This window comes from Pelobates fuscus, chromosome 6 (genome assembly GCF_036172605.1).
Source record: "Pelobates fuscus isolate aPelFus1 chromosome 6, aPelFus1.pri, whole genome shotgun sequence".
Classification (NCBI taxonomy): Eukaryota; Metazoa; Chordata; class Amphibia; order Anura; family Pelobatidae; genus Pelobates; species Pelobates fuscus.
The window spans coordinates 37,394,670-37,420,593 of record NC_086322.1 but is presented as its reverse complement, the minus strand read 5'-3'; the positions used below and the strand labels follow the sequence as shown (position 1 = coordinate 37,420,593).

The 25,924-nt window shown below is 39.4% G+C and overlaps 1 protein-coding gene across 1 annotated transcript in view; it reads left to right on the top strand.

Moving 5' to 3' along the window:
• Positions 1-214: 214 nt before the first annotated feature.
• ADRA1D (adrenoceptor alpha 1D) overlaps positions 215-25,924 on the top strand; it is a 176,611-nt gene continuing 150,901 nt past the window's right edge. Inside the window, exon 1 of the mRNA XM_063459811.1 lies at positions 215-1,565. Coding sequence (XP_063315881.1) covers positions 611-1,565 — 955 coding nt within the window. The 5' untranslated portion in view covers positions 215-610. The remainder of the gene's footprint in view (positions 1,566-25,924) is intronic.

Below are 25,924 nucleotides of genomic sequence, written 5' to 3'. Positions count from 1 at the left end.
AGGTCGTCTGCTGCCCTCTAGCGGTATCTGTGAATAATGCAAAACCAATTCACCCTCACATCACAGAGGAACAGTGAGCGGATTAGGGGAGGGGACCTGCCAAAGTGAATGAATTACAGTAAGAGGAAGCTTCTTATCCATTCAGCCAGACTTTTCCCACATAACTCCGACTGATAATAAAGCGCAGCATTGGGGGATCTACTGCAAGAGAGGACACTTGGAATTTACTACCAGCTAATGCCGTTTTGTTTTACCTTGAACGCTGGGCATGTCTCCCTCACCGTCTGTTTGAAGCATCATTGAGAAGACTCTGGGGAGGAGTTTTTACAGTTGCTGCTGCTGTGCTGAACAAGTCTGCTCAGACACAGTATCACTCATGGAACGTGAAATGGGCTGAAAAGTTTCTCCAGAGGTCTCCTGACTCACCTTCTGATGCTCACTCTCTGGAGCTGGTGGGCTGGAGATGGGCACATCCAAACGCATCTGAAGAGCTCTCTGGACTTTGAAGAGCTCTCTGTGTCAAGGAGATAGAGAGAGAGGATGCCTGAGCCTCCTCATGGAATGAGCTTGAGAACCAAGTCCCCTTACATGGAGATACAAGGGTGCTAACATGACTTTTTCAGATTTGACAAATGACAGCAGTATTGGGAATCACTCAGAGAATCAGAGTGTCTCTGCTCTGGGGTATAATGAGACTGAGGACTCCACAAATGGCACCTCTTTGGCCGTGGCCCTGGACCTACAAGCCATCAGTGTTGGTGTTGTCCTGGCTGTTTTCATTCTGTTTGCCATCGTGGGGAATATCATGGTCATTCTATCTGTGGCATGCAACAGGCAGCTCCAGACAGTCACCAATTACTTTATCATCAACTTGGCCATTGCAGACCTCCTGCTCAGCACCACCGTGCTCCCCTTCTCTGCTACCCTGGAGGTCCTGGGCTTCTGGGCTTTTGGAAGGATTTTCTGCGACATTTGGGCAGCTGTGGATGTCCTATGCTGCACTGCTTCCATCATGAGCTTGTGCATCATATCCATTGACAGGTATGTAGGGGTAAAATACTCCCTCAAGTACCCTACTATAATGACCGAGAAGAAGGCTGTGGTTATTCTGCTTCTACTTTGGATTTCCTCCATGGTGATTTCAATTGGACCTCTCCTCGGGTGGAAGGAACCTCCACCTCCAGATGACAGTAAGTGCAGTATTACCGAAGAACCTGGATACGCTCTATTTTCCTCCCTCTTCTCCTTCTACTTACCTTTGTTGGTGATCCTGGTCATGTACTTCAGAGTCTACATTGTGGCCAGGAGGACGACAAAGAGCCTGGAGGCTGGAGTAAAGAAGGAAAGAAACAAGTCCATGGAAGTTGTCCTCAGGATCCACTGCAGAAGTGTCTTAGAGGACTCCAGCTCCAGCGCAAGGAATAAAGGAGGACATAATTTCAGGAGTTCTCTTTCTGTAAGGCTTCTCAAGTTCTCCAGGGAGAAGAAAGCTGCAAAGACACTGGCCATCGTAGTAGGGGTATTTATCCTCTGCTGGTTGCCCTTCTTTCTGGTGTTACCATTAGGTAGGTGGAAACTCAAGCTTCCATGTTGTGTGATGTGCTTCAGCTTCTGACCATCCTTGCTTCCACAGGTGATATCTCATGTATAGCATCTCTGCTATGCAATATGTGCCAATATGTACTTCACTCTATTCAGTTCAGCTATACTTCTTGCGGAGAAATCCGTCAATCAAAGCAAAACTTACTATCAATCAGTTAGAAACATCAATGGTATCATTAAATGTTATGGCATTCAATGGCTGTCATATTCACTGTCAAAGCAATATGTAAGATATTTCACCAACCAAATATTACATGAATGGTTATAATGATGCTGCAATTACTATTGTCAAATAACTGTACCTAAATATTATTTTTAAATTAATTTTGCATGAAGAGCAACTGTTGTGTATAATTATACTAGTTTTCACATATATAGTGTATTCTGCACGTGTTAATGGTATACACACACACACACACACACACAAGCACACACACACACACACACACAGGCACACACACGCACACACACAAACACACACACACACACACACACACAGGCACACACACACACAGGCACACACACACACACAGGCACACACACAACACACAGTCATGTGTGCATAATACATATATTTGTTTGAGAATATTTGCTCAGGAAATCCCGTTAGAAATATTTGATCATATAAAAGCTTTATTTATTAATTTATTTATTTTACATTCATTTCAAAGATAAGGATGTCTTTAAATGCTTTATCAAATATACAAATCTCTCAGCTCTCTGCACATCACCAATTCTGAACCTGAAGTACCTGTACCTGCACATTAAGTGGATATTTTAAACAGACAGTAAGAGTGTGCCTCTGGGTTTCATTATTCCCAAATATTTGCAATGTGAGTGGCCTTCTGCAGAATGAATGCTGGGAGCGCATTGTAACAACATGTTGTTAGTTCGGGGATTTAAAGGGACACTAAGTTGCACTTTCACAGCACATTCCCTAGCCAAGGCAGATAGACCTCTAGGGTGACATATCACAGCCTTTGACCCCAGGGAGTTTCTTGCTGGAGAAGTGAAATATTTGACCTGTTTAGGTTGCAGAAGATAGATGGGAAATGACTACCTCATTTGGGGGACACAAGAAATAATTCAGCCTTTATTACACTCTGCATTGATGGTTGATACACAAGTGGTCATTCAACCCAATAGATAAACACACAGCTGGACTATGATGATGTAACCAAAACACAACTCTAGATTGTAACAATAGCTAACATCACACAATCATTATCCCCCCACTACTGGCATTGTTTAGATTCTTCTCATACACTGAATGAACTGTTCTGTTCCTTGGGACCTGGTGGAACTCACAGTGATCACAGGTAGAACTGATAATGTTGCAACACAACTAGCAGCTGTTTGTCTTATCAATGCAATTGTAATATGTATCTGTGTATGCCATTCCTGACAATACTAAGCCATTTAACTCTATTAGCTGGGGGTGGGGGGAGAGGGGGGGCACTGGGGCAGTAAGATGTGTCCAGCCATTATTAACCCCTTGATGCACCAGAAGGATTTATATAAGGCACAATTATTTGTACTGCATATTATCCCTACAACAACAGCAATCAATGCAGTGCATACAATGTATTTAGATATTATTACAAGTCCATCAGGCAGACCGTGACAAAGTGAGAAATTAAAGTTCTTGCACAGCCCTCTGACACTCCATTTAATTGTTAAATACAAATCCATATGTTTTTGTTAGCAGAGTGACTTGGGGTCTGCACAGTCTGAGTCATTCAGATATCTAGGTTCACATACACATATCTTGACAGTTATTTACTAAACAGTGAATTATTGACACTGATGAGGGAAGTACAGTGGGTCAAAAATGTTGGAAAAAATGCTAAAGTCAACAATAATATACCTACAAATTTCACATACACCCCTCTCATCAAATTACTACCATTTACTATTTAGTGAATAATACACGTTTTGATTATTATTATTATTAGCATTATTATTATTATTTATATAGCTCCAACATATTCCACAGCGATTTACAATAACAGATGGAGTTGATATTTTATTATACTATAAAATCTGTCATTGTGCTGTTTGTACTACATACAGTAACATTGTATTGGTATCAGATTATTGTGTGTACACTAGCTCTGGCTCAATGCTGTCCATTGTCTTAGAAAATTGCATATTAGGGGCACAGTAATCACCTGTGTTAATACAATGCAATGCAGTGTTAATGCCACTGCACATACATTCTCAATGAGCTATAATATACTGTGTATCATGTAATGGAAATATATACTGGCAGTGTGATTCTATCTGATCTATTACTGACACTATGCTCTGTACATGCACTATTGTGACATATATACTAGATTTTGTACATACTCATTATCATATTGGACTATTATTTGCACTGCAGTGACTATGTGCATACTGCATATACTGCCAGTGTGGTTTTACCCGAATCTGTACACAATATTGTATCACTGACATTGTTCACCATATTTACAGACGGATGATATATCACTGACACTGTGCTCTGCACTTAGATACAAACTGGCATGTTACTAACACTGTGCTCTGCACTTAGATACAGACTGGCATGTTACTGACACTGTTCTCTGTACTTAGATACAGACCGGCATGTTACTAACACTGTGCTCTGCACTTAGATGCAGACTGGCATGTTACTGACACTGTGCTCTGCACTTAGATACAGACTGGCATGTTACTGACACTGTTCTCTGTACTTAGATACAGACCGGCATGTTACTAACACTGTGCTCTGCACTTAGATGCAGACTGGCATGTTACTGACACTGTGCTCTGTACTTAGATACAGACTGGAATGTTACTGACAAAGTACTCTGTACTTAGATACAGACTGGAATGTTACTGACAAAGTACTCTGTACTTAGATACAGACTGGCATGTTACTGACACTGTGCTCTGTACATACAGACTGGCATGTTACTGACACTGTGCTCTGTACTTAGATACAGACTGGCATGTTACACTGTGCTTTGTACTTAGATACAGACTGGCATGTTACACTGTGCTCTGTACTTAGATACAGACTGGCATGTTACACTGTGCTCTGTACTTAGATACAGACTGGAATGTTACTGACAAAGTACTCTGTACTTAGATACAGACTGGCATGTTACTGACACTGTGCTCTGTACTTAGATACAGACTGGCATGTTACACTGTGCTCTGTACTTAGATACAGACTGGCATGTTACACTGTGCTCTGTACTTAGATACAGACTGGAATGTTACTGACAAAGTACTCTGTACTTAGATACAGACTGGCATGTTACTGACACTGTGCTCTGTACTTGTCCCTAGCATATTGATACCTATTATTGATAATGTGCTCCTCACATGGATACTGGCAGTGTCAGTGAATACATATTGGTGTATTATTAATGCTCACTATAACTCATACACATTCACTATTAATGCTATACCTGCACATTGACAAATGACCAGCACAATGCTTTGTACACACAGGGACATATTAAGGATATTTGCTGTGCTTTCTGTACACACAGTATGCCGTGTGATGGACAAGGTGACTGGGATTGCTGTTTTCATATAATCTCCCTCGGTTTAGTTTGGGGTAAATATTCTGATATAGTTAAGCAATCTTACCATGTCATTTCATGACAAGACGTTTTATATACTGTAGCACATACTATATTTAGATATGTGTTTTGTGTTATTTGCTGACCTGTAACAGGTGATGTAGGCAATTCATTTCAAATCAAACATTGCTCAGGGGTTTGAGTACTAGGAAGGAATGCAAACATCTGGAGGGTCCCTGTCCTCCGTCCATAAACCATGAGGGTATAAAAGACTAAATTAATACTTTGTCTAATGGAGTAACATTGTGGAATGACAGGCTTTATGGAGAGAAAATCCAAACATACAGGATTGTTATTTACTTAACTGAGAATTCACTATGAATTCACTATTCAAACTTCACTATGAATTCACACCCTAGTGAATACCCCTGATAGAAATCAAAGTTGAGTTGTGATCCAGGGATTTATAATAAGTGTGAATTCTAGAATGTAAGCTCATTGAGCAGGGCCCTCCACCTCCCTGTTCCTGTACGTCCAGTTGTCTGGTTACAATTACATGTCTGTTAGTCCACCCATTGTACAGCGCTATGGAATCTGATGGCGCTATATAAATAATAATAATAATAATAATTCAAAGTGAATTTTAAATGTAAGGCCAGAGTAGCAGAACTAAGAGCATAGCTGGCTTAGAGAATGTTCCCAGCTCGGCTAGTTTGAAATGTACTTTGGATTCACATTGAATGTGTTGTTTTCCTGCGAAATGCTTTATACTTGAGAAAGGAAAGATCTCTAGAAAGCTTGTCGTTCCACAATTCGTTAGGTCTAATAAAATCTATACACATTATCTGGAACAATACAGCTAGTATTTCCATTCCAAGGGCATGAAAGGTTAGTTACCAGGTGCAATCAGTGTCCTGCGGTTAGGAACCTGGGTAAAAGTGATTAAAAAAAAGGCATTGAATTCAGATAAGTGTCTACAGGATGGGACACTGTTATAAAAACACTCACAGACTCTCTGGGAGACTCTCTGTCACTGAATTAACAGTATTCAATTATCCACACCAACATGGCTGAAGTGTGTTGCTTTGCAAGTGGTATTTAACCCCTTAAGGACACATGACGTGTCTGACACGTCATGATTCCCTTTTATTCCAGAAGTTTGGTCCTTAAGGGGTTAAAGCCCCTAAAAGTAATATTGCACTAAAGATCTATGAACATATTTAATTCTGCTCTTGCCTCAATCACTTTAATTCTGCTGCATTCTGGGAATTTTCTGCAGAGACCCATGAAAATTTGTTTGAGCGAGAATACATTCATAGATCTCTATTTACATTAATATTATTATTTTTTTATTATTTATTTAGCGCCAGCAATATTCCATAGCGCTGTACAAACGATGTCCTGTTTCAGTACTGACAGGGATATTTACTGAAGTGTGTATTCAAAGTAAATTCTGAATTTAGGGCCAGAGTAGCCAAGCCAAGAGTATAACCAGCTTAACCGAGAATGTTATTCGGTTCGATTACTTTGACCGTAAATTTGAAATTCCCTTTAAATTCACCTTAAATCCTCACTTCAGTGAATAACCCTGTTAATTTCACATACAGAACCTCTGGGGTTAACTAAATGGTCTGGAGTTCATGACTCAATGTAATGCTTCTCTATCAACAAATAACTTTTACATCCCAAAAGTTAGCCACGATAAGCCTTTCATTCTGCAGCCCCATAGGGATTGTAAACATCCAGTTGAACATTACAGACACTGCATTATCAGACAATCACAGCAGATACAAAGTATCGGACACAATGTTAAGCCCCAACCCCACCTGAGACTAAAATCATTGTCATTAAATTAATTTGTTAACCAGGAATAAATCCCAAAGGAACTGCCTTGATTAATTAGTTGTGCCAGGCTCTGTACTAACAGTAATACTGGCAGTGTATGTAGCATTCATATGAATTGTAATAATCAGGGTTATTCAAAGTGAGAATACAAAGTGAATTATAACATTTAATGGCATAGCAGCCAATGTGGAGGCATTAGTGACTTGGAGAATATTTCCAGTTTGGCTATTTTGGCCTTAACCCCTTAAGGACACATGACATGTGTGACATGTCATTATTCCCTTTTATTCCAGAAGTTTGGTCCTTAAGGGGTTAAAGGGAAACTATGGTTACCAAAACAACTTTAGCTAAATGAAGCAGTTTTGGTGTGTAAATCATGCTTCTGCTCACTGATCCATTCTCTGCCATTTAGGAGTTAAATCACTTTTGTTTCTGTTGACACACTTTCCCTGGCTATGACTGACACAGCCTGCATGAAAAACAAAGATTTAATTTATAATCAGATGTTAACTTACTTCAGAAATTGGTATATCCTACTCTGTAAATTGAACTTGAATTGCACACAGGAGGCTCTTGCAAGGTCTAGCAACTGTTAACAGATCAAAAACTGCAATAATTAAAATTGCATGGTTAAGGGGGCTGGGATACTACACCAAGATCACTTCAATGAGCTGAAGTGGCCTGGGTGCCTATAGTGTTAAGCTAAAGTTGATTTGGCAACTATAGTGTCCCTTTAAATTTAAAATTGATGTTGAATTTCTGACAACTCTTGTTTTAGTGAATAACCCTGTGTGAGTCACAGCTTTTCTTTAAAGGAATACTATAGTCACCTGAACAACTTTAGCTTAATGAAGCAGTTTTGGTGTATAGAACATGCCCCTGCAGCCTCACTGCTCAATCCTCTGCCATTTAGGAGTTAAATCCCTTTGTTTATGAACCCTAGTCACACCTCCCTGCATGTGACTTGCACAGATTTCCATAAACACTTCCTGTAAAGAGAGCCCTATTTAGGCTTTCTTTATTGCAAGTTCTGTTTAATTAGGATTTTCTTATCCCCTGCTATGTTAATAGCTTGTTAGACCATGCAAGAGCCTCCTGTACGTGATTAAAGTTCAATTTAGAGATTGAGATACAATTATTTAAGGTAAATTACATCTGTTTGAAAGTGAAACCAGTTTGTTTTTTTTCATGCTGTCAATCATAGCCAGGGGAGGTGTGGCTAGGGCTGCATAAACAGAAACAAAGTGATTTAACTCCTAAATGACAGTGAATTGAGCAGTGAAATTGCAGGGGAATGATCTAAAGTAATTTAGGTGACTATAGTGTTCCTTTAAAATACTTTCTGTGCAGAGCCCTGCAATATAAAACATTCATACGTGTCTGTCAGTACCATGGTTATTAGGATAGGGCCCAGGTTTCTTTACTGTATTCCATCCATAAAATGTACTAGCGGGCTGGAAGAATGTAAATGTTGGTAAAACAGTAGCGCTAGAGAACACAAAACAGCACTGAAGGGCTTAACGCTGTATCACAAATAATACTTTTCATTGCACGGTATCGCCAGACTATGTTGACTCACTATAGTAATAGACTTTAAACGATATCGCAGAGCTAATCACTATTTCCATAACTCCAATACAGCCCCTAGAGCTGTAACGTGACCCTCTATCATTTTATTGCACTCTTTGAATGTAGACAAATTAACTGTGCATATCTTCCTATGCAGCAAATGTAAGCTTAATACTACTTGTTTAGTTTACTGCTAATTAGTTCACATTGATTGGCTCTCTCCAACCATCTACATTTGCTTAGTAATGTGTAAGATACTTATTAATGGGAAGCTTCAGTAATTAACCATTTGAGTGCCTGGCCATCAAACAATGACAAAGCTTCCCTCTGCTCCAGCATCCAAAGAGTTAAAAAAACAATTGCTAGAATAGCAAATGGAACTGAAAGACATAAACGGACAAAACTATGGGGCTTATTCACTAAACTGAGAATTGTTGGAAACTAAAAAACCGATGACTAATGTTGACTAAAATAGTCTAGATTTTTTTTTTTTTTTTTAAACCACAATTTTTTTCTACCTGTAGGCATACCAGACTGTGATACTGGCTTGGTATATCTCATCCCTGTTTGCCAGTGAGTCATCAATGAAGTCTGTATAGATCATATTTGATAAATATCAATGCAGTTCTAGTGAGAGCGTTTATTACAAAAAAAAAAAATGGGACCATGCAGTGCATTCAGTTACAAGTACAAGTATTGTGACAGCTGATGAGACCCAATTGGCCCTGGCAGTCTGCTTAGTATGAAACTTCACAGTCACTTTTCTTATTCCTAGTTTAGCATTATGCACATTCCAAGCATTCTTTGATCATTTTACTGTATTAAAGCAACATAGATAGCATACTTTTATAAAATAACTGTAGTTTAAAGGCAAAATATTTGGATTTGAATTGCTCTGTAACTGTTATATATTTAAAGGAACAATCTACAATGCAAATACATTTAAAAAAAAAAAAGCAAAAAGTTGAGTAGATATACCCCAACTTAATACACGCATGCATTTTAGTAGATTGCACCCGCCAATTTCGCTAGCTCAGGAAAGTTTGGAAGTAGAAAGTTTGATAGATGGCCTAGAGGGTTGTTTTATTATTAAATATTTACATAGTTACATAGCTGAAAAGAGACTTGCGTCCATCAAGTTCAGCCTTCCTCACATTTCTTTGCTGTTGATCCAAAAGAAAGCAAAAAACCCAGTCTGAAGCGCTTCCAATTTTGCAACAAACTAGGAAAAAAATCATTTTTGACCCCAAAATAGCAGTCAGATGTCTCCTTGGATCAAGCAGCTATTACCCCACTAATTAGAAATTATATCCCTGTATGTTATGTTTTTGCAGGTATGGACTCTGATAAAACCACCTCTTCAGGCAGAGAATTCTATATCCTTATTACTCTTACTGTAAAAAAAAAAAAAACATTTTCTTTGCCTTAGTTGAAATCTCCTTTCTTCCAGCCTAAATTTGTGTCCTATGTATAGCTCTGTTTATGAATAGATTTCCAGATAATGATTTGTATTATTTAATAATACAATTGCTGACTTTTATAAATTGCCTTTTAAATGGGTGTGGAGTGCTTTAATTATTCCACATATACAGATAGCTCTGGAAAAGGCTCTCCGACTCTTTCAACATATGGTAGTCTGCACCTCACATTAGAAATGAGTATTCTCTTATTTAAGTTATTGGTGTCTCCACTTAGAGCTTTGTGAGATGAGATAATGAGCTTCATATGTGGTCCACATGCACAGGTAAAAATATTACTTCCACTATTTGATAATGTATTTTGTGTGCAGTGACTTTATGTGTATTTAGAGTTGAGTCAAACTTTACTTTGACTGTGCCAGTAGGTTATTAGAATAATTAGCGTGAAATAATTAGATTAGAATTACTTGAATTGAATTCATATATATGCTTGGGACAACTTAGAGAGGTTCCGCAAATTAATTGTGCAAAATGTCGGGCCAAAAAAGGGAAATATCGAGAGTTGGTGAATTTTTACAATTTCACTATTTTGGTTTCCATTTGCACAATTACTTTGTCAATTCTCCACATTTCTCAGATTAGTGAATACACTGTAGGCATTTTGTAAATAGGTCAACCCCCCAAAAAACTCCACAATTTCAAAGTATCTGAGATAATTACAAATGGCTCATAACAAAACTTCCCAGCTGATTAATTTCTTGGGTTGGAACAAGAAGAACAAGGATAGTCCTAAATCTGTGTGGTAAATGTTGAATAAACAGATCACACTCCCATACCCTAGGCTAAAAAAGGTTGCTCCTCATATCAAGTGATCTTTATTTACAAGCTAACGTGAGCATTCTTGCCGTATGTGCTATAATAATTGGCTCTGTGCAATGCTGTCTGCCAAATCCTGGAGTGATGAAGGCTGCCGGGAATAGTTACTTAGACACGTGGTTCATGGACATTAGTCTTTTAATGCCAACTCATTTCCGATTTAACTTCTGTTTTATGGAAGGCGAGTAGGTACAAACCTTCATTAGAGATAGGGGCACTTGTGTTCAAAGGCATACCTCCTATTAGTCCATGATTTCTAGAGATAGTTTCTAGTCTAGCTTCCTCTTTAGGCACACACTATCTGCATGTCCCAGATTATGGACCTCTGTAGCAAATCATCTTATCAAATCACATTTGGCACTGCACCATTTGTTAACACAATGGTGATTTATTTGTAGCTTTAAAGATCTCCTGCAGTTGGATGTGGTGTACATAGAATGTGTTTCTTTAAATAGTCAATAGGCTGTTTTCTTTTAAAAATACAATATGCATGACATTTGGTTTTTATTTCGACATAAAATTGTGATTTATATCAGGAGGTTTGTCTTCTCTATAACCTCATCTATAATTGTAAATATGTCACTTCCCCTATTTCTTTTTTACAGTTTTGTAAAAAAATAACAAAATAAACTGTAAAAAAAATACAATAAATATCATACAATCTTTCACTCTTCTTGGAGTGGCTTTCACTCTACTTGGCCTGAATTCGATGTGTTTTTAAAGGGACACTATAGTCACCTGAACAACTTTAGCTTAATGAAGCAGTTTTGGTGTATAGAACATGCCCCTGCAGCCTCACTGCTCAATCCTCTGCCATTTAGGAGTTAAATCCCTTTGTTTATGAACCCTAGTCACACCTACCTGCATGTGACTTGCACAGCCTTCCATAAACACTTCCTGTAAAGAAACCCTATTTAGGCTTTCTTTATTGCAAGTTCTGTTTAATTAAGATTTTCTTATCCCCTGCTATGTTAATAGCTTGCTAGACCCTGAAAGAGCCTCCTGTATGTGATTAAAGTTCAATTTAGAGATTGAGATACAATTATTTAAGGTAAATTACATCTGTTTGAAAGTGAAACCAGTTTTTTTTTCATGCAGGCTCTGTCAATCATAGCCAGGGGAGGTGTGGCTAGGGCTGCATAAACAGAAACAAAGTGATTTAACTCCTAAATGACAGTGAATTGAGCAGTGAAATTGCAGGGGGATGATCTATGCACTAAAACTGCTTTATTTAGCTAAAGTAATTTAGGTGTCTATAGTGTTCCTTTAATTATTGCTTCTTCATTTAACAATTTCTTTTGTAGTAATGGCAAGCCTCCAATGAATTGATCCTCTTCCAAGTACTGTATATGTTTCCCTGTTGGAGATATTCCACAGTTACCTGATTTAACATTGATTGGTGCCGTTAAATGGACACTCCAGGCCCTTAAAGCACTTCAGCATACTGTGCCCACTTTTTTGCATTTTACAAAGAGTTAAGATTTCAATAGAAATTGACGCTTTTAGAAACTGACCTGTTACAGCCCTCCCCCTCCCCACGGCTGACATTCGGGCATGTTACTTCCTGGTTGTTTAGCTCAGTATAGCTAAACTCAAGAGGCAGCAATAACTAAGAGCAGATGTCTTCTAAAGACTTCTCATTGAGCTGCGTTAGGAAATCAAAAAGACATTAGAAGCCGGATGCTGCCTGTGGGGAGTTCAGATCAGCGCTGGAGGCAACTTTGGGGTTAAGCCTGAAGGTAAGAGTGCACCCAGGGGCCTCTTGGGACCTAACAGCCTTTATTTATATAAAGTTGTTAGGTGCCTTATGCTGCCTAAACTGTCTTTTTTTCTCAGGCCAAGTTTGGTTGTGATTATTTGCCTTCATGTCAAATTTATGGGGGAAAATAAGCAACATTTTCTTTTATTTCTGCATACATTTTTTTTAGTGCACATGTTTTTAATTTGTTTGATTTGTTTGATTCTGAATTTATCATTTGTCAAAAAGACATCAAACGTGCCCCCAAAGAGTTATCTCCATTTGTCAAAAAGCATGTGTCTGCATAGAATCACTTAGCCAGAGACCAACATCCACTGACACATAGCTAATGCGTTTAACCTTTACAGTGTAGATCTTATCAGGAGATCGCTACAGTAAGGCTGACCATTCCTCTATTCCTAAAGGATTCGTATTCACTGGTAGATGATCAATGTTCTAGATAACTGCATTCCACCTACAGACGCTAGGCAGATTGTGCAGACAGGTGTGAAAGTACATATATTTATTAGGATCGCATCTAAATATAATAACCTTGCCAAAACGTTTCTATATAAATAAATAAATAAAAATACATTAGACATAACTCTATTTTTTGAGGTTTATTATGTATTTAAGATGATAAAAATATGTTGTCAATAAAAATGTGTTTATTTCATACCTGCCAAGTGTCTTCAATCTAAAGGGACTGTTCCACTGTCACGGGTTTTGTTATTTTTTAATATTCTGTTTCTATCACTGACAAATGTTAAATACAGTATGTGAAATAGCGACCTAGAACAATGTTAACCCCTTAAGGACACATGACGGAAATATTCTGTCATGATTCCCTTTTATTCCAGAAGTTGTGTCCTTAAGGGGATAACATTTGTCAATATGTCCTGGACTGCTTTATGATAACTTGGTGGGTATAATGCATGCACCATTTATATGCCCCCTTTTTAACCACATTCACCACATTCGCCATTGTTGGTCATTGTGTTAGGTGACTGCTCTTTGTAGCTCTGTCACACAGTATACCAGTTTTAAAGATCCAGTACAGAAAACATTGGAGTGTACACACCTAATATACCTCCCAAGTGTCCCTGTTTAGGAGGGACAGTTCCTATTTTGGACCCAAATCTCTTTCTCAATGTCACTCTTTTCTAGGAGCTCCATATTGTTGGTGTGCCTGAGTGTATAACAGAGCTCCACAGTAATAATACTCACAGTAATGTATCTCTAAACCACAATAAATGTGTTTAGACAACAGTCTGTGTAAATACGATACATTGTTCTTGTTCTAAATTATGTTTTAGCTACATAAATTGTTGGGAATAAGTCACCTAAAATCTCAAAGAAAGCCTCGCCCCTGCCACACCCCCATTCACACCCCTAAAATGAAAGCGTCCATCTTTGTTCATTTGAAATGTTGGTAGGTATGTTTATCCACTATAGTGGGAGTGGAAGGGATGTCCGGTGTAGCGCTCTAATAGTAGTGGATATACAGAAATAATAGAAAGAAATCCTAACTGTACCTTAATAGATCATATACTTTTATGAGTAGTATCACTCTATTCAGGGTAACCTTAAACAAAAAACACAAATATACAGAACATAGTGCAACCTGTATACAAAGTGTAAATACAAAAAGGGAGTGCGTAGATAACTAACTCACACTTTCAAGAGCTATCACACTAGCTCAGGTATATGCGCCTTAGGGTCCGTAGAGGCGACCCTCACCCTCCTTTCAGTCCAAGTTTTCTCCAGGTGCAATGTCCTAGGTAATGGGTATAGGAGGGAACATATAGCGTAGTACAGTCTATGTATATAGGAGGTATAGTACGAGGTAATGTAGATATACTCACAAACCCGGAGCCAATGTATCGGCTCGTTTCATAAGGTGTATGTGGTTAAGGACCACATTCCTTCTTTGTTAAAGCAGGTAGAAATAAAAGCCATAAGTATGAAAAATATATATATGTAATTTATTATAGAAAAATGTATATAACATGTAACTTTAAAATAGTATGTAGATAAAATAACACTAGTGGCTTATAGTCCAAAAAGCAATTCTGTCTGCTCACTGTTCATCCAGGACGCGTTTCACCAAATTGGCTTCCTCAGCTGGATAAAATGTTCAGGGAACATTATAGAAAAACATTAAGCGTGATTATGCTAAATCATTTGATTTCAAAGTAAGCTGACACTGACTCCTATTAAGCCTATTCCCCAGGATTATTTTTTATTTTCACAATTTAGTTTGTTTTATTTCCCTTGAGGAAAGGAAAGGAGGTGCGGGAGTGTTTCCACGATTGATCCATCAGTTTAATACTCTTTGCTTCACAAGGTAGCCTCACACTCATTTCCTGGCAGACATCAAGAGCATTTGGTATAAAACATGTACTTTACTAATCTTGGTAGATAAGGCTCTTTCAGATGTACTAAGTGAGATACACATAAAACAGCTGGGTACAATTATATTTATAAAAATTCCCCTTGTAGCAATAAAATGCATCTTTTAAGACATCAGTAAGAGTATAAAATTTAATGGCTCCTGGAGAGAGCTTTTTTGAAGACCAAGTACATCTCACAGAAGCTCCTGGATTTCTATTTAAAGGGCATCTGTCATGCCCCAAACAATTTATGCTAACTAGATGGAACATAAGATTTTACTTATACATTGTGCTAGAGGTTTTGCTAGCAAATGTATAGATTAGGAGAAAAAACTATTTAAAAGTTTTATTTTCTCCCAGCTGCCAGTCAATGCCTGGCCTGCTGATTCATTGACTGACAAGGGAGAGCAAAAAATGTCCCTTTGCTCTCCTCCCATAGCAACCACAACGCAGCATTGCGGTTGCTATGGAAATTCTCAAGCTGGCGCTTCTAGCTCTGAATAGGGTGTATAGGAACTGAGGGATGTGAAGTCACTCTGTTCCAACTCTGGCAACAAAATCAGCATACTGACGGTACTCCCGAAATCTTCTATGATTTGTCCTGCTTGGGACTCACCCACAAGGAGGGCAAATCAAAGAAGATTTCGGGAGGAGCAGAGAATGGTCCAGAAGTGAGTGTTTCACTGGAATGGAGGAAAAGTACCATGAGTAAATCTTTATATTTACATTGAAAAGACAATGTATCTTTATTATAGAAAGTGCATTCAATGTGTATGGGAGCAATTTAAGGTAAGCTGTTTTTCTCAGAACAGGTTCACTTTAATTACCATTATTTTGTTCAGTAGAAATCACACGTCTCCCAAGGTATCAAATAGCCAAAATATTTACAGGGTATGGATGCACATACATGTTAGACATGAACCAGAATTGTAATTTGGACACTTAGATTTTGACCAGTAAACTCATACAGTTATAGAATGTTACTTTTGGTATATTTCTAACCTGCTGCTACTCAGGCTGGCTGATGTAAGATGCTATGGGGCATGGCATTTAACAGACCTTTGCCAGCCACAGTCATTCACAATCATGTTTAAAAGAGTACCTTAAACAAATGGTGCTAACCAATTCCAGATATTCATGCATGCGCAACACAGGTTAATCTGACTGCCCATGCACAAAACAGCTCAACCTATGGGCTTTATTCACTAAAGTCTGAATTACGTAAACGTAATCTAAACACTTCATCGGATACTATCCGGACATTGAGCACACAAATTACCAATGTCCAGATTTCGAATGAATAGTGACATAGAAAAAAACAAATTAAATATGCAAACAAATTCTTGGAAATCTGTAATAATCTATAAAAATACAGAGCGCGAAAGGGCCTAAAATGGCCACCCTCTCTGACTGCAGATCCGACTTCTCAATATATTTCTCTGGTGGAATGGAGGAACAGACCCCGCTGGCGGTACCATGACCACAGCGCAGCCAGGCAATCCTGACAATGCCCCAGTAATTAGAGCAGTACTGCAGGAGCTCCTGGCCGACCTCCAGAAACATATCTCCGCTGATGTGGCAGTGGTCTGCAGCAACATACAAGGCCTCAGCTCTGGGAGCTCTGGAGGGCGTAACGGCCAAGAACACCCAACATATAATCAAACTCCAACAGGAGATGGGAGACCTACGAGCGCAAAACCTGATGCATGAATGCTGCTTCATTGCACAGGAGGACACCAGGCGCCGCAACAACCTAAAGGTGCGTGGGGTGGCTGAAACCATCCAGGACGCGGAATTGCCACACTTCACAAGGCGTTTGTGGGAGACCTTGCTGCCTCCAAAACAAGCTAGAACAATGCAACTGGAGGGACTCTTCCGCATCCCTAGATCCAACAGGACACCAGCTGTCGTACCAAGGGACCTGGTGGTCCAAATCAGAAGCGGGGCAGACATGGCCGCCGTGCTTAATGCCCTGAAGGGAAAAACCCTGTACCTAATTTGAAGCAATGACATTGACCTTTTACGCCAACCTCTCAGGGAGCACCCTGGCCTGGTGCAGATCTCTCAGACCGCTTATCACACTCCTTCAACAGTACAACATGCGGTACCACTGGGGCCCCTCCCGAACGCTACAGGTCTACCATGAGGACACCACTCACCACATACAAGAGCTCTGGGAGGCCATGGCTTTGCTGCACACTTTGGGACTGCCAACGGACTCCCTCGACCAAAACAGACAAGAGAAACAACGTACCCCTAACTGGGACCCAGTTCGGACCACCCCCTTCGTCCCGCAGAAACCCACACTGGAAAAATACGCAGCAGTGACAACCTGAATCCTGGCTGAAGTTTCAAACCCCGTATCCATGGGGAACCCCATGAATTAGATGGCACGTCTGCCTCCTCAAGTTGTGTACTTACTCCTCTTGTTTTTCTTCTTACCTTTACTTTTATTTACTATTATTATTAACTGTTAAATTTTAATTTACAAATGATTTTCTACCCACGTAGACTGGCTGATCTCCCAATGCATGCACCTTCTACCCCCACGCCTCATTCACTGCCCCCAAGGCGGCAATGCCATCTATAACACAGAGGCAACATTTATACATGACCGCAGGGCCACCCAACAGTACTACACAACAGGACATAAAATAACGCAGTCTTTCACCCACACCTCAGTTCTTAACTTTAATTAATCAGACTATGCCCCGCATAGTTAGTTATCCTTTTACTGCTTGACCAACACGCTAACACTCACGCAAGCACTTAACTTTAACTATATAGGCACACTCAAATGCCAACTCTGAATTACACCAATCATAGATACGCTGTGACACCACGCCACCAGAGCGACGCTACTCATAGATGTAGTACAATGGACCCACCATTTCTGGCGCAGCGGCGCACAACACTTCTAGCAGAATATTGACATATCCCACGCATGTACACACCTTCTGAAGTCTGTTCTTTTATTGGCATATCGCTGTTAAATGTTGGAGACATAAATGGGCTAGCACCTGCTCCCGCGGCTATGCAGGCCCTTGTAGATACGCACTCCAAATATGATACCACACAAATGTCTTAAATACCTCCTTACTGTACAACCATAGTTTAGTGTTATTGTTATATTAACTTGTTATTCCCTTTTATAAATAAGCATAATATGAGTAATATCACCATACGTTTTCTTGTCTCACCATATTACTCACAAAAGCAGGTACAGCCAGGCACTAAGCCAAGTGTGCTCAACTTAATCACAAAATGCAATGATATAGCATGACTTATCTCCCTATTTTACCTAAAATTGTGATACCAATCGGTGAACCAAGCTGCTGTTTCCCTCTGTGATAGTGAAGCTCACGATATCATCTTGTCTATTTTCCTATACAAACAGAACCTAAGTTAGAATATAGCTCTAGGAAAGTACTACTAAGCATGTTCCTAATCCTGTCGTCTTACCTTTAAAAAATTTTTTTTAAATGTGCAGGTTTTTCTACCAATGCCTTAATGCTTACAAGCTGTGTAACTTGTTTCCCTTGTCGCATGCTGTTGAGGCATGACGAGATGGTGTGTAATTATCTGCACTTCAAAAATAAAGAATTATAAAAATAAATAAATAAGAGTTGGCTACTTGTGCTTCTAGTGCACTAATATTTAATTCTGTAGTATCTGAGTTCTGTAGGTTCGTTTTAAAAAAACAGATGAATTCATATTGCAAACTTGTCTTCTACCAGATATGTTCAGGGGAAATCCATTTGAAATTCGTTGTTTGATAACTATGCAAGATTTATCGTTTAAATAGTATTCCCAATTAGAATTACTGGCCCGAAACCCAGTTAAACCAACGCACTACATCAGAATATCCCAATAAGCTTTGAAACTGCATGTCTATGTGTCTGCGTATCAGTGGTAGAAAAAGGATCCAGACACTCCAAGTATCTTCAAATGTATTTATTGAGACAAGTGAGACACCGCAATGTTTCGACCGCTGTCTATGTCTGTGTTTCTGCTGAAGCCTCCATTTTTATTTTTGTGCAAATTAAGGTGATTTCCGCAGCACAGTTATCAATTAACGCATGTTCACATTTTTTTTTTTTTTTTTTTTAATAAAGGGGAATGGTTAAAAGAAAATGTTGAATTGATTAGTAGGCCATTGGATATTCATTGGATATTTCAAATTCCTGATATTTTTTTTCATTTTCCAGGTATTTAAAAAGTGTAGTAATGATTACCATATTTATGGTATTTTATTGGTTTTCTAAGCAGAGTATTTCGAAAGAGCACACAGCATATCGTACTGTACATAATATCTTGCCTTAACATCAAATTCATTTTCTTCATCTTATGCTTGTTAATCAGTTGTTACCATGTGCATCAGAATGTACAAATCTCCTTGAACTAGCATCAAGCTATGGTCTCTACAAAAAAAGCCCATAGTCTTTAATGGTGACCATTTTCAACTATACTAGTTTTTCTAACTATACTGAATCCTTTTGTAAAGTTTATTAAACCAATACCTATGAGTAAAGTCTTTTAGTCCACAACACTTCAAGCAGTACTGTCATGGCCACATCCGTCTGTTTTTTTTTTTTTAGCCCCCCTCCCGACTCCACTACATCTAATTTCCCACCTAGTCACCCTCATATGCCCCTAAGCCCCCCATATTACCTTTTTGAATCTTTATTTTGTGCCCGGATCTAGGTCCTGGGAGCCACCATCTTTGTGTGGGTAGATGAAGGCACTGTGGGGCACGTCATCTACCCACACTAGATAGCGCTGTAAAAATCATGTGCATGCCCAGTTAAACACTGGGGCTATTGTCCGAAATTCGGACGGGAATTTAGTCTATTCATTAATTCGTTGGAAAGACGAATGAATGAATAGAATTGTCAGACAAACAAACAAGCACCGAATATCGGTGTTCGTTTGTTCGTTCGTTTCGTTTATTACAAGGAGGGAGCTACCAGCGCACAGCTCCCTCCTTGTAATATGTAAAAATAGAATATAAAATATTTTACCAGGAAAGATGCATTGAGATTTCTCTCATTTTCAAATATGTCCTATTCAGAGTTCTCCAAAAATCTGATCCCTTCTGAAGCTACTCAGATAGGCAATGTGGAAGGTTTACCCTTGTTTTATTTGGTCTACAAGATATTTTATTTGGTCTACAAGATATATCGGTCTACAAGATATTGCTCTCTCCTGGTGCTCCTCCTACCTCTCCCAGTGCTCTTTCAGTGTTTCCTTCTCTGGATCTGCTTCTTCTCCCCAACTCCTCTCTGTTGGTGTCCCCCAAGGTTCAGTCCTTGGTCCCCTACTGTTCTCCATCTATACTGCCTCCCTTGGTAAACTCATTAGCTCCTTTGGCTTCCAATATCATTTCTATGCAGATGACACGCAAATCTACCTGTCCTCTCCTGATCTCTCCCCGTCCCTCTTGACTAGTGTCTCTGACTGCCTCTCTGCTGTTTCTAACTGGATAGCTGCCCACTTCCTTAAACTAAACTTGACCAAAACTGAAATTCTGGTCTTGCCTCCCTCAAGTGTTGTTACTCCTGTGTCTGTCTCCCTCCAAGTCAACGGTGCTACCATCAACTCCACCACGCAGGCTCGCTGCCTAGGTGTTCTCTGACCTCTCCTTCAAGCCTCATGTTCAATCTAAGACAGAATGGGGCGTGTAGGTAAGGGGGTGGCACTATGTTGATATATACTACAATCACATAGTACCAAGCAAATGCAGAATTGACAATACACAATCGAAAATAACAAATAAATCCACCCTATCCTATGTTCTTTGGCCAGTCCAAAATGATGGACAGTGGCAATAGGAGGGGAAGGGCGGGTAAAGGAAGGGGGGAGGGGAGGGGAAATGGGTAAACGGGACTAGGTTAAGCAGAGTATGCCGTGCCTAGAGGAGAAAAACTCATTTAAATTTTCCGGTGTACTATTAGCGTATTATGATAGTGGCCACTAGAGGTCGCTTGAGAGTTAATATGAGATTACTTCATTAACACAATAGTAGCTACTAGGGTGTATATACAAGTTGAGGCTTGAACTAGTGTCCAATGGACTAAAGTGGGCTATGGCAAGTCTGTCACTTTAGTTTAAAGCCTAATGCTGTCTTAACAACCAGCCTAGAGGATGAAGTAAATGCGTAATATGAACTCTCGGTTCATGGTTTTATCCAAGTGTACTGATAACGTCCTATCATAGTTGACCGCTAGGGGTCGCTCCAGAGTTAGCTTTAAAAAAAAAGATTTTAATTATACACCCTTTATCCACCAGTAATTATGGGTGACCAAGCACAACCAACTATCACCACTGACCCATTTGGTTCCTAATCATAATTGGGGCACCCTCTAAGATGGTGTCCCTTAACTTATTATAATGATGAGTCATTGAACATATAGACCCACATCATTCCTAGAACATAAGGGAAGAATACCACCACTAATCTCTAGAATACTTCTGTATCAAAAAGATCATCTCAAGTAACTATATTGTATCATCTACTATGTGGATACAATATGTCAAAATAGGATACCACCAAGAGGTAAGGTATCATACAACAACCAATATGGACTCACCACTATTAATATACTTATCACCTTATATGGATTGTACAGCACAACTTGCAAGAATATTTCTCTGAAAGACCTTAAATCTCAGAGGCAAGTCTGTGAACGAATTGCATAAGAATTCCGGCAAGCACATATATTAAAATTAAACTACAGTGATTCCCCTACTTTTCTGACTCTAGCGAGCCACCGTAGTCTCCGATCCCACGACAGCTGAAATTCGACCAATCAGCTGCCAGGGCGGGATTTATAAACTTCACCACTGGAGGGAGACAGTTCCCCCTGACGAGCCGCTAAACACGGCGAAACGCGCGTCGGGTCCACACCGACATTAACTGTAGACCGTTACCTACTTGCCGTCACCTCCCAAGCAAAAGACCTTGTTTCTCCTAAACACCTGACGATCGGCTCCCAGTACGTGTTTCACTGGCATCTACCCGAGCGGGCTCTATAACCCCGCGGGAGTATAAACAGTCAAATAAACCGAGCGTGTTAGGAGAGGACATGGTATATATTTAACTTGAGGATTTGACACTCCGATATAATTAAATCGGAAAACTAGTTCTACACCGATCTGGGTATTCTAGTTCTATACCGATCTGGGTATTCTTTTAAACTAACCATTTCACAGTGTACATAAGTCTTTTCACTTACTAACTATTGTGCCGTCTTTCTGGCACTCTCTTTACTATTACCAGTGCCCACGAAGGCACTATTCCTTTTCTGTGCTTCTCTAAGTATTGACTATCTGGTATTTGAGCCAGACCCGTTACTCTAACCACTGTTAGGCTCCTGATAACCCGTGAGCGGAATCAGATGCTACACAGGACTAACAGTGGACTCAATTTGTCTGTTGTACAACTGGGCACATTTGAGCCAGACCCGTTATTCTAACCACGGTAAGGTTCCTGATAACCCGTGAGCGGATTTAGACGCTACACAGGACTAACGCTGTACTCAATGTGTCTGTTGTACAACCGGGCACTGGTTTTACAGTGTACTATCGGATATATGAAATTTAACACTAAGGACCTACCACATTATCCGAGCTGGGTGTAAAATCGGGCCAAACTATATATGCATTTAACACCCTGTAGGTTACAGTTATAACCACATACGCAATCGCTCTGTGTTTCTGCAATACCTGTGCCTGACCCTCAGACTAACTATCTCTTTGAGAAACGTCCATATCACATATTGACTTCATTCTCTATGTCGGTTGTCAAAACAGTATTAGGCTAAGGATCCAAGTGACAGACTTGACACACTTTACCCCAGTCTGTCGGATACCAGGCCATACCTTTACTTGTTTGCACACCCACACCAGATACTATTGTATCAATGAAGTTAACTCATAGGATTTAAAGCACTGACTTCATTCTTTCGATGCCGGTTGTTAAGACAGTACTAGACTTAGGATCCAAGTGACAGACTTGGCATACTCTACTCCAGTCTGTCGGATACCAGGTCATATCTCTACTAGTCTATACACCCACATCAGATACTATCGTATTAATGAAGTAAACTCACAGGTTTTAAAGCTAACTCTGGAGCGACCCCTAGCGGTCAACTATGATAGGACGTTATCAGTACACTTGGATAAAACCATGAACCGAGAGTTCATATTACGCATTTACTTCATCCTCTAGGCTGGTTGTTAAGACAGCATTAGGCTTTAAACTAAAGTGACAGACTTGCCATAGCCCACTTTAGTCCATTGGACACTAGTTCAAGCCTCAACTTGTATATACACCCTAGTAGCTACTATTGTGTTAATGAAGTAATCTCATATTAACTCTCAAGCGACCTCTAGTGGCCACTATCATAATACGCTAATAGTACACCGGAAAATTGAAATTAGTTTTTCTCCTCTAGGCACGGCATACTCTGCTTAACCTAGTCCCGTTTACCCATTTCCCCTCCCCTCCCCCCTTCCTTTACCCGCCCTTCCCCTCCTATTGCCACTGTCCATCATTTTGGACTGGCCAAAGAACATAGGATAGGGTGGATTTATTTGTTATTTTCGATTGTGTATTGTCAATTCTGCATTTGCTTGGTACTATGTGATTGTAGTATATATCAACATAGTGCCACCCCCTTACCTACACGCCCCATTCTGTCTTAAAGCAAGTAAGTCTGGGTGCCAGCTATAAGCTAGCCAGCACCTATTGCTACTCAGAACCGGCGTATACTTACCCTATTAAAGATTGATACATATATATATATTTACATATATATATTATTATATACTCTTTTACCTATCTCCACAGGATACCAAACCTACTAAATATCTCTTTTTTGATACCAACATCCTTATATTAGGTTTTTCCTTAAGGACAGTTTCTCTCTCTCCCTTTTTGTATTACAAATTTTGAGGGTTACCCCCTCCCTGTCCGGTCACACTTGACAACTTCATGGGCCAACCCACTTCTTTTTCATGTTCAATCTATCTCCAAATCCTGTCATTTCCATCTCAAAAACATTGCGCGCATCCGCCCCTACTTAACGCCAGATGTGACTAAGGTGTTGGTCCATTCCACTGTCCTTTCTTGCCTTGACTGTAATCTGCTTCTCAGTGGTTTTACGTGCTCCCAACTTGCGCTGTTACAGTCCATAATGAATGCGGCGGCGAGGCTCATCTTCCTGTCCGCCCGCACCTCCCATGCCTCACCCTTCTGTCAGTCCCTACATTGGCTTCCTATAAAATATAGAGTTCAATTTAAAATTCTGGTTCTTGCTTTCAAATCTCTACATAATGCTGCTCCCACCTATCTATCCTCCCTTATACACAAGTATGTCCCATCTAGGCCCTTACGATCTGCTGAAGACTTACATCTATCTTCTGTCCGTACTCCCACCTCTGATGCTCACCTTCAAGATTTCTCGAGGGCTGCATCGTTCCTGTGGAACTCGCTGCCCTCCTCCGTTAGATGCTCACCCAGTCTCCACTCCATCAAAAAAATCGTTAAAAACCCACTTCTTCATAAAAGCATATCAATTAAACTGTTACTAGCTCCCATCTGGTTCCTCTTCTGCAATACTATCCTTACCTTTTGTGTCATTTTACCCCACTCCCTCTAGCATGTAAGCTCATTGAGCAGGGCCCTCAACCCCTCTGTTCCTGTGTGTCCAACTTGTCTGGTTACAACCACATGTCTGTTTGTCCACCCATTGTAAAGCACTGCGGAATTTGACGGCGCTCTGTAAATATCATAATAATAATAATAATAATTTGTCCACACTTGGAAAGCAATGACAAACTGTTAGTACTAACCTGCCTAACGACTCTTTGCACCATAACCACTACAATGACTTGTAGTGGTTATGGTGCTTAACTAATGCAGCCTGTTCCTTCTTGCTAATGCTGTTATAGGTGGTGGGAAGTCTTCTAAAGAACTAGTCTGCTACTGCGGATAGAGACATAATATCTCATGTAAAAGGTGTCACTGTTAGAGTAACTCTCTTTTTTCAAAATAATAGGAAAATATGTTTGTGCTTGAAGCCATGTTCACGGGTCTTTTTGCACCTTTCCTAAGGATCTTATAGGTCCCAAAAAATCAGTCCTTAAATCTGGTCTAGACAAGATGTACTTTCTCTATGCTTGTAGAAAACACAGTACATTTTTTTCCTTTTTGAAGGATGACTCATTTTAAGCTTTTCATTTTAAGCTATTTTTGCATAGAAATTACAGGAAATTGAAATGTATATTATTTATTTTTTTTGCATTTTGCATTTATTGTTTTTGCATTCAACTCATTTTATGTACAAAGTATTAAAAAAGTATGATCGTCTTCCACCTGGATCATCTGTTCTTGTAACAATTAATTTTTGAGTGTTGTTGAAATAATATACTAAATTATAATCAAAAATGCTTATTTGTTTTATTTCCTGTTGATCAGTACTAAAGCAGGGATATTTGTAATTATATACCAGCAAGAAATGTACAGTTTGAGTATTTAGACCATAAGCAACTAATGTGCGATTTATTGGAGTCAAAGCCAGGTCATAAGGCATTGAATGTCTTATAATTCACACAAATGGCACTAAAACATTTTTTATTAACAGTCTATACATCTCATTATGTCTAAAATCAATAATCTTGACCAAATAATATGATCCTACATAGATATTTCAAAAAAGATTTTCTTTTTTTTTTTTTGCAAAAACATAATTTTTAAAAATATAATTGATATGTACGTGAACATGTTGTTGATCCAAGGTGAAATCTGATTGCCATTACGGAGTCAAGAAGGATTTCTTTTGTTTCCTTTTTTTGGGACATAATTGGAAATGGCTATCAATTTTGTTTTTGTCTTCTTTTGGATCAACAGCATAAAAGAATGGG